The sequence below is a fragment of the Magnolia sinica genome, chromosome 7 (assembly GCF_029962835.1).
Source record: "Magnolia sinica isolate HGM2019 chromosome 7, MsV1, whole genome shotgun sequence".
In the NCBI taxonomy this organism is placed as follows: Eukaryota; Viridiplantae; Streptophyta; class Magnoliopsida; order Magnoliales; family Magnoliaceae; genus Magnolia; species Magnolia sinica.
In genome coordinates, this window is record NC_080579.1 from 12,582,655 (window position 1) to 12,602,036 (window position 19,382).

A 19,382-nucleotide genomic window follows, 5' to 3' on the forward strand; every position below is an offset into this window, starting at 1 on the left:
CAAACAAGGTTAGTACATAAAACAAATACATTTTTTCTCCTCCTTTTTTTTTTTTTTTTTTTTTTGTGTTTTTATGTTACTTAGAAGTGTTTGATAAAATATACAAGTAAAACCATTCCCCCTATTTGTAAAGCAATAGGATTTTGAAATTGCAGTTGAGGTGTATGTAGAAATGCCTCAATGGCAAACTCGGCTCGATCTTCGCCCTAGCGCCAAGCTGCTAACTGATCCAAGTCGAGCCGAGCTGGCCGTCTGCTAGTGTTCGAGCCCAGTCGAGCTGAGGCTCGGTTCTACTCGATGTACACCCATGCCACATGGGATACATCACGTGAATTTAGAGGTTTCATGCATGATTTTAAATTGTTCCCATCTAGAACCTTCACTGCTTATTTTTAAGTCGCGTGTCCCACTCACCAATCACCATACAAATAGCATACATGCACGTCAATCCGTACCATGCAAGTTGTAGGGCCCACTGTGGATAGAAACCAATCAGAATCGAATCCGTTGAAATGATTGCTAACAAATGGACTGTCAAAAATAAAGAATCAACGGTCAAATTTTCATAAGAAGAAACGGATGGTACGGATCATCCCATCAGTTTAATTTTGGAGCTATTAACGATGGAGCCCGTTGCCTTGACACGTGTACAGTAATCGGACACCACAACTTAAGAAATGGTGGAAAACTAACACCAGTCTGGCCTGCAACCGATCTCAATGACTCGGTATCCATCCGAGGAAAGTGGACTTATACGATACGTAGCCCGCATTTTTCCCGGAAAACACGGGTTCTTAGTTCTTACATCTATGGCCAATGGATCGGCAATCCACACCGTTGGCTTGTTGAGTCCCACTTTGGATAGGGCATGATCAAAACATTTTTTAGACTGAAAGATCTTAGACACCATCAATATAAGGATCTTTCTCACTTGAGTGTGGACCTTTTTACTATCAATTATATTTTTTGATGTATGGTCCATCCACGGTGTGACCGACACAACCAACGGTATGGATTAACAAACTACGGGACCCACATGTCAGATTTGAAAAATAATCTATAGTGATGCGGGGACCACATATTTGCATTTTATACACGCGTGTCCAGTTCTTACAAGTGGGCCCATGATTCGATAATCCAGACCAGAAATCAGTTGTTTCCCACCGTTGGTATGGATTGATAATCAAAATCATTCTCGATCGGACAATCCTAACGTTCTGATTTGCAGACTACAGATAAACGGTTAGGAAGTGGAATCAGCAACGGTCGATTACCACTGGCTCCGCTTGCGAGAACGTTGGCGACGGAACATATTCCTCCAGAGAAAACTCCTGTCATAGTTTCTGCACTATTTAGAAAATGGTGGTGACTGATGGCCACTCACGTGGCATGGAAATACAGCTATCTAGACCATCAAAATTGTGGGTATCATTGTTGATGGATCATATTTTTGAAATCACATTGATAAATCAATCCTAACCATCCAATTCAATACTACCAATGAATGGCTGTTGTAAAATAATGGGTGGTCCAAATCGGAAAGGAAAGATTAGATGGTTATTATCATCTTTTCTCACTGCCCTATCCACAGTTGGTACAAAGATTTGGACGGTCTGGATTTTCGTACATCTTTCCAGGTATACGCTTCAAGAGTCACTACAATTTTCAAATTGTGCAAAACTAACATGCGAGTATCGACCCTACCCCAAGACGGGAGCGGATTAGGTGCGGCCCCAGGCTCACCGAAGACAGTGCGACCCTTACCGTGGGGGCTACCTTGATATATTTATTCTATATCCACACCGTCCATCCATTTTTCCGTATGATTTTAACAAATAATACAAAAAATTAAGCAGATTCAATTTCTGATGAACCATACCATAGGAATAATTGGTAATTGACCATTAGTGGGGAACAAAAGCTTTGGATCAAGATGATATTTATATTTTCCCTTCATCCAGTTTTATGTAACATTAAAAACATGTTGGATGGAAAATAAATATTACGAAAACATCACTTTGGGCCCTAGGAATATTTAATGGTACGACTTTCAATCACCACTGTTTCCTATGGTATGGTCTACCTGAGAGTTTTATCTCCTTAATTTTTTGTCTCATGTACTAAAGTGATCTGAAAAAACAGATGTACGGTGTCGATATACAATTCGTACTTGAAGGTGGGCCCCTCGATAAGGTCCTCACCATCTTGGGTGTGGCCAGGGCTGCACCTAACCGCTCCCCACAGACCAATAAAAAAAATTCAGTTACTCGGGCGATTCCTCGCAGAAACTCGGCGATTCTTTCAAATCCAATGAGAAATGGTACCGGGAACAGTCTACAACATCTGTTTAACGCAGCTGCATAAAACCCCAAGCTCTGTGGGGCCCATAATATTTTTTATGGAAATCTAATCTGTTCATCATGTGGTTCCCATCATTTTAACCATAGATAAAAAGTATCAGATTGATAAAAAACTTATATAGTACACACAAATCCCAATGATGTAAAATTTCTCCTAAAACCTATAAGTTCACTTGGTGTGGTCCAATTAAGATCTGGGTCAGATTGGTTCATGTAATTTCACTTAATAATGATGTTTTACATCTGATTGAAGGGTTTGATGAAAGTTACATAACATGTCGACCCCACACATAAAACCTATGGTTGGAACCCTATTCCCATTGTTCCCCTTGGTGTGTCCCTAAAGAGTTTCAAATCTGTCTGATTTTTATTTGAATACGTTATATTTGGGGATATAACATGATGGACGGACTGGATTTCACATATACAGCATGTGGCCCCCTCAAAGCTTCTGTGTTTTCAGCACTGCGAAAACCAGGTGTTATAGAGATTCCGGTCCTGAAAACAGGAGGAAGAAGAAAAGGCTACCCGACATAAGAGGAAGAAAAAAACAGCAGGGAGAAAAACAAACGGGGAATTCTCTCTCTCTCTCTCTCTCTCTCTCTCTCTCTCTCTCTCCTCATTGATTTTCAGTAATTCAATCTCAAATCCATCTGCAATCTCTGTAATCTCTCTTTCATTTCCCCTCTGTTTTTTCTTAATTTCAGGAGTGGAGCTGCTTGTTTTTATTATCTTTTGGTTTCATTTTCTTCCAAAAGATCTGATTATTGTAGGATTTTGGAGATGGGTTTTTGAAAATTTTTATTATTGGAGGTGGGTTTTTGATATTTCTGCAGGTTGCGCTTCCTAGAGACCATTTCAGGATTGAAACTGCTTGCTTCTATGGATTTTCTGATCTCTTTTGCATCCAAAACATCTGTTTTTTGTAGGATTTTGGAGGTGGGTTTTTGAAATTTTGTGTGATTGGATGTGGGATTTTGATATTTATGCAGACTAGGCTTCATAGAGACCATTTCAGGATTGAGATTGCTTGCTTCTTCGGATTTTCTGGTCTCTTTTTCATCCAAAAGATATGTTTTTGTAGGATTTTGGAGGTGGGTTTTTTGTAATTTTATTAATTTCCTCGAGACGGATTGAAATTCCTATTGTTTTTTAAATTATCTGATCTCCTTTTTCCAAAATATCTTATTTTTGTAGGTTTTTGGAGGTGTAATTGTTTATTTTCCTTGAGTCGGTATCAAATTTCAATTGAAACTCTCTCTCTCTCTCTCTCTCTCTCTCTCTCTCTCTCATCTGCCCATCATTTCATCCAAAAGATCTGATTTTTGTAGGTTTTTTTAGGTTGGTTTTGTAGTTTCTACATATTTTTACAGATAGAAACCGCTTGTCTTTTATCATTTGGTCTCATTTTCTCTCAAAAGATTCGATTTTTGTAGGTTCCGGAGTTGGGTTTTGTGAATAATTGCAGATTTGTCTTCCTTGAAATCAAATTCGTAAGAAGAAGAATAAAAGATGGGTATTAATGCAAAGGGTATTGTGATTAATATCGGAAAAGTTGTGATTTTTACCGTTAGAACGTGTTTTAGATCCGTTTACAATCATCCATTTGTTCTGGTTATCGCGATTATCTCTCTTCTACTGTATAGATTTCTCCCGTCTGTGTTTGGTTTGTTCATTTCGTCATCCCCTGTCATTGTCTGCACTGCTGTGCTTCTTGGAATCCTATTGAGTTTCGGTCAGCCGAATGTACTCAAAATCGAAGAAGAGGTGGAGAAGACGTCTCGAGGGATGTCTTCATTGAAAGCTGAGGGTGTTGATGATGATCTTGTTGTTAAGAAAGGTGGGAATTTTGCCTTTGGAGCTGATCTAATGAGGAGAAGAGGGGTTGGTGAGAAGAAGAATAAGGAGGCTGGCCCTGTTGGAGGAGGGGAGGCCGTTCGTTCGACGGGCCTACATGTGGGGGAGGGGAAAGGTGTGGCTTTGGTTGGTGAGAAGAAAGTGGTTGGAGAGGGAGAACATCATGATAGGGGATTCACTGCGAAGAGTGGAACTGGTGAAGGTCGTCCTGTCAATGATCGAAGGAAGGAGAGAGACTACCTGAAAACAAAGATCGATAAGACTTCTGGTGGAATTCCAGATACCCATTTGGTAGATGATGGTGCCTCTTCCGATTCTGGCTCTGATAGTTCTTCTTCGCCCGATGCTTCTATCACCGACATTGCACCGATGATCGACGAGCTTGACCCACTCCTAGATGCTGAACCTCATAAGCGGCCCACTCTTGCATCCCGACGTGACTCTGGCACTGCTTCTCGAGGTTCCTCTCCAAGCCAGGAATCCAGTGACAGCAGTCATGAGGCGGTGGACAATGCTGAAAACCAGGACGAAGAAGAAGAAGAGGTAGAAGAGGAAGAAGAAGAAGCACAAGAGGAGGATCGAGAGGACGGGACGGCAGCTGTGGTCAAGTGGACAGAAGATGATGAGAAGAATCTCATCGATGTTGGGACTTCTGAGCTGGAAAGGAATCAACGCTTGGAGAATCTGATAGCAAGAAGAATCGCGAGGAAGACACAAAGAGCCATGGCCGAGAGGAATCTGATCGACTTAGACGGCAATGACAATGCACCAGCAAGCACACCAATCGGCAACCAGTTCTCTAACATGCAAATTCAAGTCCCACAGGTTTCAACAAGACACAACCCTTTCGATCTCCCCTACAATCTATACGAAATTGCTGGCTTGCCGCCAATTCCCGGATCAGCACCTCCAGTTCTTGCGCCGAGAAGGAATCCGTTCGATATTCCCAACAGCCAGCCTGATGGAAGTGGGAACCTTGAGGCCGGGAATTCAAGCCAAAATGATTTCGTATCAATCCCACAGCGTGATATGTTCTTCCGGAGGTTCGAAAGCTTTACTTTGGGAGCATCTTTCCCAATGGAAAGCAGGCAAGAGAGGCAGCCTGTCTTTGTAGTAGAGCGAACTGTGTTGGGGGAGGCCAGCCTCCCCACTTTTGAAAGGCAATTGAGTGAAGCGAGTGATTCTAAGGAGAGCTCCATTTCTGATACTGATTCGGCTTCTTCTGTCGTCGATCAGGAAGATCAAGAAGAGCTGCTTGAACAAGAACCAAATCGAGAAGTTCAATCAGCTTCTCACACCAAACGGGAGGTGAATGAATCTTCCGAAGAAGCAAACTCACTGGAGATCAAGCAAGATCAAAGCGATATTGGCATTGGTGGGGTGCACAAGATCGATTCAAATGCTTCCGATTCTGAGTCCAGCTCCTCATCATCACTGCAATCCGATGATGAGAAGATTTTCAAAGCAAATCCTGATGAAGGATTGGCCAGCCTGGAGCCAATAGGGGGAGATGATTTTTCAAAGGCGCCAATCAGAGCCATGCGATTAGTTCATGAGGGGGTGGAGGGAGTTGATGATGGCCCGGTTGAGGAACCAGTTTATGATTCCAGTCCATCGGCAGCTGCGAAATCCATCTCTACTATGTCGGGTGAAGAAGATTTGTTCTATGTGGATAAGGGGATTGATGAATCGACGTCTGCAGCATCCGATAAGCAAATTGAGCCAGGAGATGGAATTGCAGGAAAAGGAATCCCACCCGCTAACGAAGAGTTGTGGGTGGCATCGTCGAGCTTATCTGTCGTCGATCGGGTTGAATCTAGATCGGAGGGAGTTCCTGGAATTAGTGAGGCTGATGTTATCCAAGCTGTTCTCGAGTCTTCATCAGAGACCAAACCGATGGAGATCCATGTCATGGGTCCCAAACACAATGCAGATCGGAAGATGGGATCCCCAGATTCACAGAAATTGGATATCTTGATCAAGGAATCGGCAGGTGGGCCATCTTCTGAGGGTGATCACAAAGAATCCCAGGTAAAATTTTCAACCATGCCATCAATCCTTGTGATGTTATGGGAAGATTTCCATCAAACACATGGAAATTGGATGATCTTAACCATTTGAATGAAAGAATGCTAGCCTCAGTTGCAAATCCAAAATTCAAATGATTGGATTATCCTAAACTTTGATATGTTATTGTATGTTTTTCGGGTTGAATGCTGACTGTTTCTCAAAAATCAGGATGGCAGCCATTTTCTAGGTTGGCCAACCTGATTTTTGGCCTATGACATACCTGCATGGTGGGCCATAAAATCTGTGGTCCCAATTGCTGTATGGTGGATATGTTTTGGTGCGCTCGTCGTTGCAATTCATGAAGTAGAAAGTAGTAGGCATTCTTTTTCACTGAACTATCACAACTGTCCAGATTGTTGATGAGACAGATAGAAATTCATACTGATTCTATGCCCAAATCATCCGATTTTCTGGTCATTGAATCGACGGTTCGCATTTTTCCAAATTCATCGATTTACAGATCAGTAATGTTGGCTTATCTGATTTTGAATTGGATGTCTCTCTTCTGCAGAGGAAGCATTCTGATGAAACCAACCACGATATTGTAGAAACAAAGGAAATCACAGAATCATTGACTGCTTCAGAGAAGAATGTTGAGAATAAATCTACTGTGGAAGTGATTGATTCGAATGCGGGCGGCATCGATGAGCATTTAAATGATTTGGAGGAAGCAAAAGAGAGTGTAGGAATGAAAGAGATTGATGAGGGGTCACGTGCTAAATCAGCTTTAAATCAAATCAATGAAGGAGAAGTTGAGAAATTGGTCCTGCTTGAGTCGATTGATGAGAAGCCAATGTTGCCAGATACTGAAATGGGGCCCGCCGGAATTGAACTAGCTTCCGATCTCCGAGATGGGTCTTCAGGATCCGCACCGGATAAGCAAAATTCTGAGTCACCAGCCAAGATTCATTCTGATATGCAAGTTCTTGAAGGGAGATCGCTTGAAGACATACACTCAGCTTTGAAGCAGCCAAAACCAGTGGAGTCTGATGGTGGGCCTGTCGACAATGAGGCGAGCGAAAAACATATAGAGCCGCACCTTCTCACATGATCTGCGGAGGAGATCGAGGCAGCTGTTAAGCCATCCATGGTGAATACAGAAGGAATAAGTGCTGAAAAATGAAAATGCAAAGAAAGGAGTAGAGGAAATATCCGGCAATTTGAACTTGCAAGAAAGCAAAATTGGGTAAGTCTACTACAAGCTTGAGCTCTAGATCAAGTTCTAGCAATTCCAATTAAGATAATTTTGAAAGAAGAAGAGGAAAAAACACGGTTCAATCATGAGATTTTCATTCTTCGTTTTTTTAATTGTTGTTTATGAGATTTTGTTCGTTTGGCAGTTTTGATTATATGATTTTTATCAATGCTAGTTGCATTCTTTCAGCTTTCTCAGTGCTTAGGAAATTCAAGTGAGAGATTGGAGGGGTGATTTGCAGTTCACATATGAATGTGGTCCACTTGTGGGGGGGGGATCCTGGCCACTCATCAGGATTTTTTCAAAAAAATCTGGCCATGTACTGATTGTATGCTGGTCTTGGATGAACGACATGAACTTAAAAAGAACAGCTCTAGGGTAACTCGAGCTAGGTACCTGCGGGGGTAATTTCGCAAAACAACAGCCATGTGGGTGGAACTTTTATGAGATCCACCCGTCCATCAGGTACTCTGCTTCATTTTAACCATTGAATCCAAAATCATGATAATCTAACCCTCAGGTAGGCCACACCACAGGAAATAGTTGGGATGGAATGCCTACCATTAGTTTTGTGTAGGGCCCACTGTGGTGTTTATATGCCATCCAATCTATTCATCTGATGTGCCTCGTTGGGATGGAAGAATTACCTAAAAATCAGTATTCCAAAACTCAGGTGGGACACACCATGTGAATTTAGAGGTTTTATGTTTTTTTGTGTGTGTGTGGAGTGGCCCACATGAGGGTTGCATTGTCTTGGTTTCTTGGATCAAGGACCAAAAAACAAGGGTGATGTGCCAGATGGACGGCATGGATTTCATTCACATTAAGTCGTTTCTCCCATGTTAGTGAAAGTAATCCCTGTAGATACCCAGCGCAAGGTACCCAAGTGTTTTCCCCCTGAAAAATATGATCAACGGTCTATATTCAATCTACACATTGCGACCACCTGATGAGTGGGACCGGCTTCTTCTTCGGACCAGGGCATGATGTGCTGATGAGTGGCCCATTTCTCACACATTTGTGGTGGGTACATCAATCTCTCCTCCCATTCTCATTTCTTGATTTGGGTGTGTAAAAGAGTGAGTTCTTTTGGGTTGTGTTTGGATGCACCATTGAATTGAATTGCAATAACTGGGCTAATAAAATGGTAATTACCAGATTGATGTGATTTCATCCCATTGGCAATCATATCAACGGGCCAGATTCCAAATTGCAATTAAGTTACTTTCAGTTAGGACTCAAAACATCACCACCTTTGTTCATTTCCTATTCATTAACTTGATTTTCGCAATCCAATTCACTTGTGCATCCAAAGGCAGCCTTCTGTGGATTGGAAACTGTTTCATCATTTGCAAGTTGTAAACTATATTTGTTGGACGCCTGAAAATGAGTGTGGACATTTGTGATCATAGACCTGAGGATATGGACAATGTATGCTGGTTTTCAGGTTGTGCAAGTGGGGCCCATTTCTCCAGTGATCTAGGCCGTTGATTTTAAATTACACACCAGCCAAAACATTTTTTTCAGTGATCCATTGTTGTATTTATCTTCTTATCTGATCATTTTGCTGGCGACTACAAGGAGGGTTAGGATTATCTTGTCGTGAATTTTATAAGCCATTGAAACATGTGCCATATGGTAATTGCCTCGTGTAAGAGGCAAAGGGGCTTGTTTGAGCTCTATCATGATGTGTTTTATGAAATCCACTCCATCCATCAGCTGCCTAATCTAATTTTAGGCTTAGGGATAAAAAATTGCAGCTGTGTTTTTGATTCAGGTGGACCATGCGATTGGGAAATACTGTATAGGGCAATGCTCACCCTCCAAACTGTTTCCCTTGGTGTGGATTACGCGATTCACGAATTTGAATGGGCTTATTTTCGGGGTCCAAGCCTAAATTTTATTACGTAGTGTAAAGGTAGACATCACGGTGGGCCGTGTAAACAATCAACAGTGGACAACTCTCTCACAATTTTTTCGTTTGGTGTGACTCACCTGAATCACAAATTAGCTTTATTTTTTAGCTTTAAGCTTAATATGAGATGACACATGTAATGGTTGGAGTGGATTTCGTATACTCACAAAAAAAAATAAAATCAAGGATGGGTATTACCCTCACACCTGTTTCCCTTGGTGTGGCCCACCTGAATCACCAATTGGGCTGGTTTTTGAACCATATGCCTTAAAAAAATGAAGTCACATGCGATGGTTGGAGTGGATTTCAAAAACACATCATGGTGGGGCCCACCCAAGATGGCTTGACCCCTTTGATCTATGGTTTGGGTTGGGCTGTTAAGAGACCACTATCCTGATCCATGGAGACTAAGGTGGACCACACCATAGATAACATATATATTGTGTGTCCCACTTGGGTGAGAGGCCACACCAAATTTTAGGTGAGCCCCACCAAGTGCTTTAGATGTTTTAGGTATGATTTTACATCCTATGACCTAGAGGGGACCCACCAAATGCATGGTGTGAATGTCCAACCCACGTCATGGTGGGGCCCATGGGAGGTTTCCTATAACACCCTGGAATTTGGGGGCCATGCATACACTCAGCTCCCGAGTTCCTAGGGTCACTTATAACCGATTTTTATTGGTTTGCGTTTAATCGGGTTAAATTGCGCAGCTTGGAATTTCTTGAACATGAAGCACAACCATACAAGTCTACTGAAATGAGAGAGATCAAACATATATATACAGGTCCAAAATATACATGGGTCGCACTAGGCGTTGCCCAACAAAATCATAAAAGAATGTTATGTCCAAAAAGAATAAGGTTGAGTCTGCTACTCAGTGATCCAACGTCCCATCTACTGATTCGATGAGGTCCCGCTCATCACCTGGAAATAAGAGAACTCGTCGTCCTCATCGAGGCTCACATCGCCATGCTCCACGTATTTTGCATCACCTGCATCTACGGGCGAGTCTGGTTGGTGTTTTAAAACACCGTCCTAGAGTGGGAGTGAGTGATCAACTCAGTGGGTGCTATTAACCTTAAGTTGTAACAGGCATCAGTTATATTATGAATTTAATGAAAAATAGTTATCCATAAACACCTAACTAGTCTTATTAATGCATATGCATGATAGATGATATGATGCATGCACTCGCCACAACACTCCCTCGAGCGACTTCATCTTACGATCATGTATGACCGACACTCTCTCAGAGCAACCTCGACTGCCGAGTCGCTACCCTAATTAGTGCGATGCAATGTGGTCGTGTTAGTCGAGTTCTTAGTTAAGTCTATTCATCGAGCAGGTTGGAGAATCTGATACACCCCATGTATCAAATACCCTAAACTAGTTGTGAGGCCAAGACCCCCCAACGTGTGAGGCCAAGACCCCACGATCCTTGATCCCGTCGGGTTTTCCGTCCCCGACTTCAAGCACACGGAGAGTGCTGAGAGAAAGGGATCGCTCGCGGTCACTATGGGGAGGCGCGTCACCCCAGCGTAGGCCGACAGCTCAGACACAGTGTCCCATTCCACCATGACCAGCTCACGAGACTGTGGATCAATATTCCATTCGTTATCGATAGGCTACAACGGTGGTAGGATGTTCTAGATTCCATACATAAGTGAGCAAACATGGTTAACAAACAGGGTTAGACAGTAAATAGGTTAGACCGCACGAGTCAGGCGAGCACGTGACGGATGGCATTGAGCACAAGAGGCCCATGTAGTCGAACTACTACCGCCCATGCGTACCTGTCCAAATCCATGAGTTTAGCCTTGGGTAGCCCTACCAATAGGGCTGCCGTCTCTCCTTAAGTTTCCTAACCAACCCAAGGATTTGAGAACGATTCATAACATGCCAACCATCAAGGTTATCAACTAGCATAACAGTATCATGATCACAGACATCTCAACATATGATTCAAATATTTCTAACAAGCAAGCTACAACATCATGAACAAGGTGTATGTGAGTAGTGTGGATTAGGGAGGAAGTTAAGCACTTCCTATACCTCAAGGGATTAATTACACAAGAGTAATGGATTCTTCACACTATGAAGCAACACAAGTGAGAAACATCAAACAACATGAGCATATAATCGTCCACACTAAATCATGTGAGAGGCAAGAATCAACATCATATGAAGGAAATTAAACAAGACATACAACTTCATGCAATTCCCAAACAAACCAAGCAATCCCTAGGTTTTCTCTAGATTCTTCAATGCAACATCCCAAACAAACAAAATTATTAAACTCATGGTATAATTGGTGCTAGGCTACCTAAAGATAATATGGATCGTTGGAGAGTTGAAAAACGACTTAGGAATGTGAATTTCGGGGTCGATCGGCCGGAATCCCTAAAGTAATCATTGGTATGTTAGATTTCCATGTAAATCTCCTCTCATCACAAGGGTTTCAAGAAAAAAGGGTGATGGATCTTACCTAGACGATCAACGGAATGAAAGGGCGGTCGTGGATGAGGGTTTCTTCTTAGAGAAGAGGTATGAAGTTGTGGGGTTTAATTTCCTTAGACCCCACCTCGATCTAAGGTCTACCTTGCTCTTCTTCACTCTCTCTTTCTTCTCCCTTTACTCTCTTGCTCTCCCTTTACTCCTTGGTGGTTGTAGTAAAGGAGAGAGTTATGAGAGAGTTAGGGTTTTATTTCCCAGACTTGGGCCCTTTGGCCTTAAGTTTTAACTTCCTAAAATAGCCCTCTAGGACTCCCCATTGGTGTCAGGGCAGCCCTAACACCCCCCCTTGGCCACCAAATTTGGTGTATAGGTGTCTCACGGCCCAATGAGGGGTCATACAAAGTTTGGGAACAAACAGATGAACGAATGCGGGGTTTGATCATACGGTTCCGATCTTTAAATGGCCCTATGGGGTCCATTCCGGTGATTGGGATGGTTCTGATGGTCTTCTGGCCATGAAACTTATAGGATAGATGCTTCATGGCCCGATGAAGGGCCATGCAAAATTTGAGAACGATCGGATATGGGGTTTGGCCGTACGGTCCGATTTGCAATCAACGATCACCGTGTCACGATCGGGTCCCAGAATTTGTGGACGGGTGTAGGAAAATACATTAGACATTCAACGTAAATTTAGAAGAAATCCGACGGTTGAAATGCCTGGAATCCTAGTTTCATTTGCAAGTGCCAGATTCCAATTCTGACATTAGTGGGGTGCATTTGGCAAGTGCTAAATTTCAATTCTGGGTGTCCACTGGGTCCGTGGTTCGCGATGGCCCACAAGCTCAGTGAAATCTATGCTTCCCTAAAATTTTATAATTTTTTGACCTTCCCGCGTCGTGGTATAGCCCGCACGGGCTGTTGCTAAGCGTAAACGGCCATCTGACTTGACGGCCTGCACTTGGTCCTGTCATGATCCGTCTGGTCTATTCAATTTGGGTTAATCTTGTATTAATTTATTTGTGGTACCTTACTACGAGTGGTTTAAATGAACGGTCCTCTGGCAAATCTTACGTGGATGCCCCAGAACACTGTGCTGATTGGACGAAACGTTACATTTCTATAACATGGACCTCATATAACAATTTTCTCCTTAAAAGGTGTGTATGTATCTCTCAACTGGTTGGTGTCTGGGCCCCACTATAGTGTTTGTATGACATCTTGTCCGTTAAGTAAGGTTGTCCCACTGTGAAAATGGGATACCTAAAAAATCAGATTGATCTAACCTTTATATGCATCCCACGTGAATGTGGAGTTTTTTTGGGTGGTTGTTCATTGTTTTTTATAATGTGTCTCACTTAATGGTTAGATCCATCTGATTTTTATGACATCCCATGATTATGGTGGGACAACCTTTCTGTACAGGTGAGATGTCATAGAAATACCATAGTGGGACCCACACTCCATTTAGTTGGGCATATAACTAGTTGTGTTTGATTTTCATGGTGTGAGGATTGTAGTATGGGAGATCGATGTTTTAAAGCCCATATTTGAGGCTTGGTTTGGTCCAAGTGCCTGTTGGATCCGCTCAGCCTGTTTTGCCCCTGGAGGAGGAAGTGGATTGCATCCTACCTTGGCCCCAAGACAGATTATCATCGAGATTCGAGGCAGAGGCTCTGTAAGCCCCGTATCCTAGACCGTACCTTTCCATAGGTTTCCGCGGTCTTTCCAGTCGAATTCCGACAACCTTCGACCCTTAATCGGTATTTGCGCGCGACCTGGATTCTCGTGCCGTCAACCCGAGTCGACTCAACCCAAGACTCGTACCTTAGCGACCGCGTCGTCGCCGCGGTTCCGATGTCGCGACTCGTGCGCTGATGCGATGCTCTGGTTGGGAAATGTGGGCCAGCGTTCGGTGAGAGGAAACGCCGCCCGTACGAATTTCGAGGGAATCTCTACAAGGTGTCACATCAATCAATCAATCCCATCAATCCCATCATGTCAAGTACACATCAACTTTCACCCTTTCCCAAGCAACCCCCAAAGTCAAAAAGTTCTTACACCACCCATACCCCTTCTTACAACTTTTGCCAAAAAAGTCAAAAAGTTCTTACACATCCATCCCTCTCTCTCCCATCCATCACTCCATCACCCATCATTCTCTCTCTCTCTCTCCCTTACAAGTCTCTCTCATTCCATACTCTCCCATAAGCAAGTCCCATACGTATGAGTCCCCCATGGTGAGAAAATTGCATTTGTGAGGCCCACCTTTCCTACCCCTTCATCTCTCATCTCAACCATCCATTTTTCATCTTCCTCCATCAAAGAGGAGCACAAGGAGCTAAGGAAGCCAAGGGAGAAAGAAGATCAAGTGGTGGGTGCCTTGATAGGGTAGATTTTGATATTTTTAAGATGGGCCAAGTGAGGCCAACCGATCAATGGTTTGGATCTCACTTTGGACCCTAAGATGTGGCCGATGGCCCACTTGGATCATCATGATCATTCCATGATGGGGCCATTCTCCATGGACCCCATCATGATGTTTATTTTCTTACATGCTTAGGGTCATCTAGACCGTTTATTTAAGTGGAGAAGGGATCTCCACCGTTGGATTTCAATTCCATGGACCCACTTGTAATGGGACCCACTTGATGTATGATTTAGTGCAAGGGAGGGCCCATAGTGCCGGGGTCCCTCCATCACACGGTCTCACTCTCTATCCCTCTCTCTTTTATTTTATTTTATTTTATTTTTTTTGTGATGATAATGGGGTTATGTGGCCCACTTGAATGGACCCCACCATGAGGTAGGTATTTTATCCAAACTATTTATAAGTGGGGCCCACCTTATATGTGTAGTGCCCATGCCATCCATCACGTGGTGGCCCACCTAAGCAGGACCCACCCCCAACGGATATGCCAAGTCCAGCGTCCAGGGACGCTGGACGTCTGTTGGGAATAAACATAAATATCAGCTTCTAACTAAGCTTTGGGGTGGCCCTCCCATGTAGGCCCCACCTTGATGTATGTCTTCAATCCACACCAACCATTCCTTTCCCAAGCCTCTTTTAGGCGTTGAGCCGAAAGATGGGATTAATCAGACCTTCGGGCGGGCCATACCCTACCAAATGGTGGTTTTCGCCATTCAAACCTTCCCTAATTTCCTATACGCCAAAACATGTCCGATATTGGACTTGAACTGCTCGTGGTGAGCCATGGAAGAACACTGGACGGCGTGGATTCACTGGATATGGACCCCACCTGCGAAATCCTTGCAAAAACAAAAAAAAATATATATTTCAACACAGCAGTTGCTGCTGCTGTGTCAGACGCAGCAGCGCTGCCTGCGCACGCCAGCGTCCGGGCGGACGGCGATCGAGCAGCCAACCACGGCTGTAGCTGTGGGCCCCACCTTGATGTTTATATAATATCTAAACCGTTCATAGGGTGGGCCACTATCTGACGTGGGCCCACCCCAAAAATCAGCCAGATCCAAGACTCAGGTGGCCCACACCGTAAGAAACAGTGGGATTGGACCTCTACCTTTGAAATCTTTTTGGGGTCCACAGAAGTTTCGGATCATGGTGAAATTTGTTTTCTCCCTTCATCTAGGCCACGTGGCCTTATCAACGGCTTGGATGGCAAATCAACATTACGGTGGGCCCCACATGGAGCCCACATAGATGTATGTGTTCCATTTCCACCGTTCGCCTGGACGGTGGAGCCCGCTGTGATGATTGTGTGGGCCCACTGTGATGATTGCGTGGAGCCCACTGTGATGCGTGCGTGTGTGTGTATGTGTGTGTGTGTATATATATATATATAATATTATATTTCATATAATATTATATGTATTATGTATATATATATATATATATTATATACTATATATTTATATATTTTTACTAAAGTTGAGGCCCGTGATTGAGGCCCACCTTGATATATAGGTAAGGCCTACCTCAATTTGCTTGAGGCCCGTGTTTGAGGCCCACCTTGATATATAGGTAAGGCCTACCTCAATTTGCTTGAGGCCCGTGTTTGAGGCCCACCTTGATATATAGGTAAGGCCCACCTCAGTTTGCTTGTGGCCCATGATTGAGGCCCACTTTGATGTCTATGTAAGGTCCATGGGTCGAGGCCCATTTATTGTATTAGGGGCCCATGGGTCGGGGCCCATTAAGATGTAATGGGGCTAATGGGTTGAGGCCCATTTGATGCATGTATGGGGCCCAACTGGCGAGGCCCATTTGATACATATAAGGCCCGTAAGATTAGGCCCATTTAATGCATTCTAAGGCCCACGGGTTATGGCCCATTGCAATGCACATAAGGCCCATTGGTGTGGCCCATTGTTGTGGCTCGCTTGATGAACATGAGGCCCATATGATACGGCCCATTTGATGTATTGAAGGCCCAATGAGTTATACCTAAGGTTCATTGCAATGTGCAGTCCCAATATGATTTATGTAATGATGTTTACGTCAGGGCTATGCCTTAGGAGCAATGGTGGTTTGACGTCCACATTGCAAATATAGTGTGGTTAAATATCCGCATTATGACTTTCCCTAGGGCCCATTGTTAGGCTCGTACGTCTGATGTGTAGGCCGTCTAGGCCCATCTTTGTTATGATTATCATCCATCCCATATAACATGTTTAATTCCATGATTCATAATCATATGCATCATACGTATGCTTGATATGAGAAATGCCTGATCATAGCATATGCCTTCGGGCAGATGGTTTAGGGGCTCCCGTATAGGGGGTGTTGCCCTACATGAGCGCACGATACACGCAGGATTGTTGCATGACTGGACAGTGTGATTTATGCATTCGCATTGTGTGATATGGTTACTGTATGTCCTAGCGACATCAGGGCCGTAGCCTCCACAGACGTATCGTGGTTGGCAGGATTGGATACCGGAAATACTGTTCTACATGGGGTGCGATAGATATCCCTGGGTGAAAGTCCCTAAACCCTTATGATACTAGGAGGTTGCTCCAGCGTCTAGACCGAGTGGATGCATGAGCGCTGAGTGCCGATTACCAGACGGTTGCGCTTTCCACTGTGTCGTGGTCGGTTGGAAGGGGGTGCGGCCTTACCCGCCCGAGAGTAGGGGGCAATGCTAGGCTGAGTCTGACCAGCTCGAGAAATGGGTTCGCTATTGACGAGCCGAGCCCGATATTGGCAGGCGGATAGTGAGGTCTTTTCCACTCACCTTACTGCGCACGATGGGGCGGCAATCTGGCTTGGAGTGTACTAGACCCCGGTGATATCCCAAATTTTTGAGCTGTATTGACATGTGGGCTCAGATGAGGATTTGTATGCTTGAGTTGCATTTTGCATTGCATGGCCTTGGTATGGCCGACATCATTCTTTGCACCGCATGGCCTTGGTACGGCTAATGGTATTCTTGGCATTCATCAGCATGTTCCGCATTACTCTGATACTGCTTGGCTGCATTACTACCTTGAGCATATACTTTCACCACCCTCTAAGCTTTCTATAAGCTTATGCACGACCGTTGCGTGCAGGTGACGTAGGATCGCAGCAGTGCTGAGGCTTGGGCGCGTAGCTGATCTTTTTGGAGCTTTTGGTTTATCATCATTGTATTTCCTTTATGCTCATTGTACTTGTAAAGTTTTTGATTATAGTGGAAATGTGATGAAGTTTTTGGTTGTTGTTTGTGGGTTATGCCTTTGGTTATGCTTATTACGAATCAAACTGATGTATAAAATCCTCCTTGTAGCATCCCAGGATCGGAACCTGGCGAATGGGCGCTGGGAGCCGAGAATAGGGTTCTACGGAGGCTGTCGGCACCGGATTCAGCGATCGAGAATTTTGTGAGCCCGGTTTTCGAGTTTGGGGCGTGACAGAAGTTGGTATCAGAGCATAACTCGGGAATAACCAAAAACAACATTACATGTCTGCTATGAATGATTTAAGTCCTAAGTTCGGATAGCCTAGCGGTCTTTTATTTCCGACCCTTAACGAGTGTGCCTCCGAGAGTTTTCAAAGTTGATTAGGCACTTTCTCTCTTTCCTGTAGGACATGACGCGCAGGAGAGTGACCCGATCGACTCCCACACCACCACCTGAGACTCCGGCTCCACCACCTGCGGCTCCCGCGCTACCACCTACGATTCCTGCTCCACCACCCGAGATTCCTGCTACCCAGCCTGAGGATGCCGCTTCTCTACCAGGGATTCATGCTGCCCAGCCTATGGGTGCAGCTCCTCCACCAGAGACCGGTGCGGAGCCGACCGTATCCGTGAGTGCTTCCTAGTTACAGCAGATGCTGCAGGCTGTGACGGCCGCACTTCAGGGGCAGGGCAAACCCCCATTCGTTTCACCAGCACAGGCAGAGCAGGAGCGCTCCAGTGCCCTCCTTCGAGAGTTCCGACGCCTCGATCCCCCTCATTTTCAGGGTGAGCCAGACCCGACCGTGGCTGAGAGATGGCGCGCTGACGTAGAGAAGATATTTGAGATGATGGGATGCGCGACCGAGCGGCAAGTCCGATTAGCTGTATTTCTCCTTCATGGTGAGGCTGAGCACTGGTGGATGTTAGTCTCTCGAGCAGCGGGCACTGATTTTGTATGGACTTGGGAGGATTTTGTGGATCGGTTTGACCGATAGTATTTTCCCGATCACATCCGACGTCAGCGAGCGTTGGAGTTTGAGGCCTTGGTGCAGGGCGATATGACAGTGGCTTAGTATGCCGCTCGTTTTGTAGCACTGTCCAGATTTGCACCTTACTTAGTGGATGATGAGGAGCGGAGAGCCCGTCGATTTGAGGGCGGCTTGCGTTACGGTCTTCGAGGCTGTGTTATTGGGCATGAGCTCCCTACCTTCGAGGAAGTGGTGAGGAAGGCCCAGATTTTTGAGGCTGAGTGGGACGGTTCTCGGCCCCGATCGCGGTCGAGGAGAGACCTAAGAGGCAGCTTCTTTCGTGATACCCAGCAGGTCGACCACGCAGAGGCGCACAGTCGCCCACCTTTCCGAGCACCAAGAAGACCCCAAAGACCTCCAAAGACTACCTCCGAGGCAGTTCACCGGCACTTATTTTAGGTGCAGTGCGGCAGGACACCGTATGTGGGAGTGTCCTCGCCCCCAACAGCAGCAGCAGAGAGGTCCACAGCAGCCTCCACCACCGCAGCAGCAGGAGAGACCCCCACATCAGCAGCAGAGGCCCCCACAGCAGCAGCGACAGCAGCCCCCACCACCGAGGCCACCTCAAGAAGAAGATCGCACTACCTCCGAGGCGCAGCAGCAGAGGCAAGAGCTGACCGCCTCCGAAGCAAGAAGACGCCGAGGGGACAAACACCTCCCCACGGCTCGTGCTCAATTCTATGCGGCCCACAGATCCTCGCCATCCGAAGGAGTCGCTGAGAGTATACTTCAGATCGCATGCATTGCACCTGTGTTGTTTGATTCTGGTGCATCGCATTCTTTTGTAGCCGAGAGTTTTTGCCGATCGACTGGTTTGCCATTGGAGTCTGCTCGTGAGGGGTTGACTGTATCAACTCC

The 19,382-nt window shown here is 45.0% G+C and overlaps 1 protein-coding gene across 2 annotated transcripts; it reads left to right on the forward strand.

Annotated features, from left to right (window-relative positions):
- Window positions 1-2,865: 2,865 nt before the first annotated feature.
- LOC131251079 (uncharacterized) lies at window positions 2,866-8,949 on the forward strand. Of its 2 annotated transcripts, XR_009173577.1 has the most exons (3): window positions 2,866-6,248; window positions 6,799-7,473; window positions 7,672-8,949. XR_009173577.1 is itself a non-coding variant. In XM_058251582.1 (2 exons), the coding sequence occupies exons 1-2, from the start codon at window positions 3,873-3,875 to the stop codon at window positions 7,336-7,338; spliced, it is 2,916 nt and encodes a 971-aa protein (XP_058107565.1). In that variant the 5' UTR covers window positions 2,866-3,872; the 3' UTR covers window positions 7,339-7,670. The 2 variants fall into 2 exon arrangements, 1 of the variants encoding a protein (XP_058107565.1); XM_058251582.1 differs by lacking the exon at window positions 7,672-8,949 and having other exon boundaries at window positions 6,799-7,670.
- The last annotated feature ends 10,433 nt before the right edge of the window (window positions 8,950-19,382 follow it).

What these genes read in the sequence shown, in the direction of transcription:
- LOC131251079 (XM_058251582.1), top strand. Translation starts at nt 3,873, where the DNA reads ATGGGTATTAATGCAAAGGGTATTGTGATTAATATCGGAAAAGTTGTG. An exon ending in GTGATCACAAAGAATCCCAG is followed by an intron (nt 6,249 to 6,798) that starts GTAAAATTTTCA and finishes TCTCTTCTGCAG; the next exon opens with AGGAAGCATTCTGATGAAAC.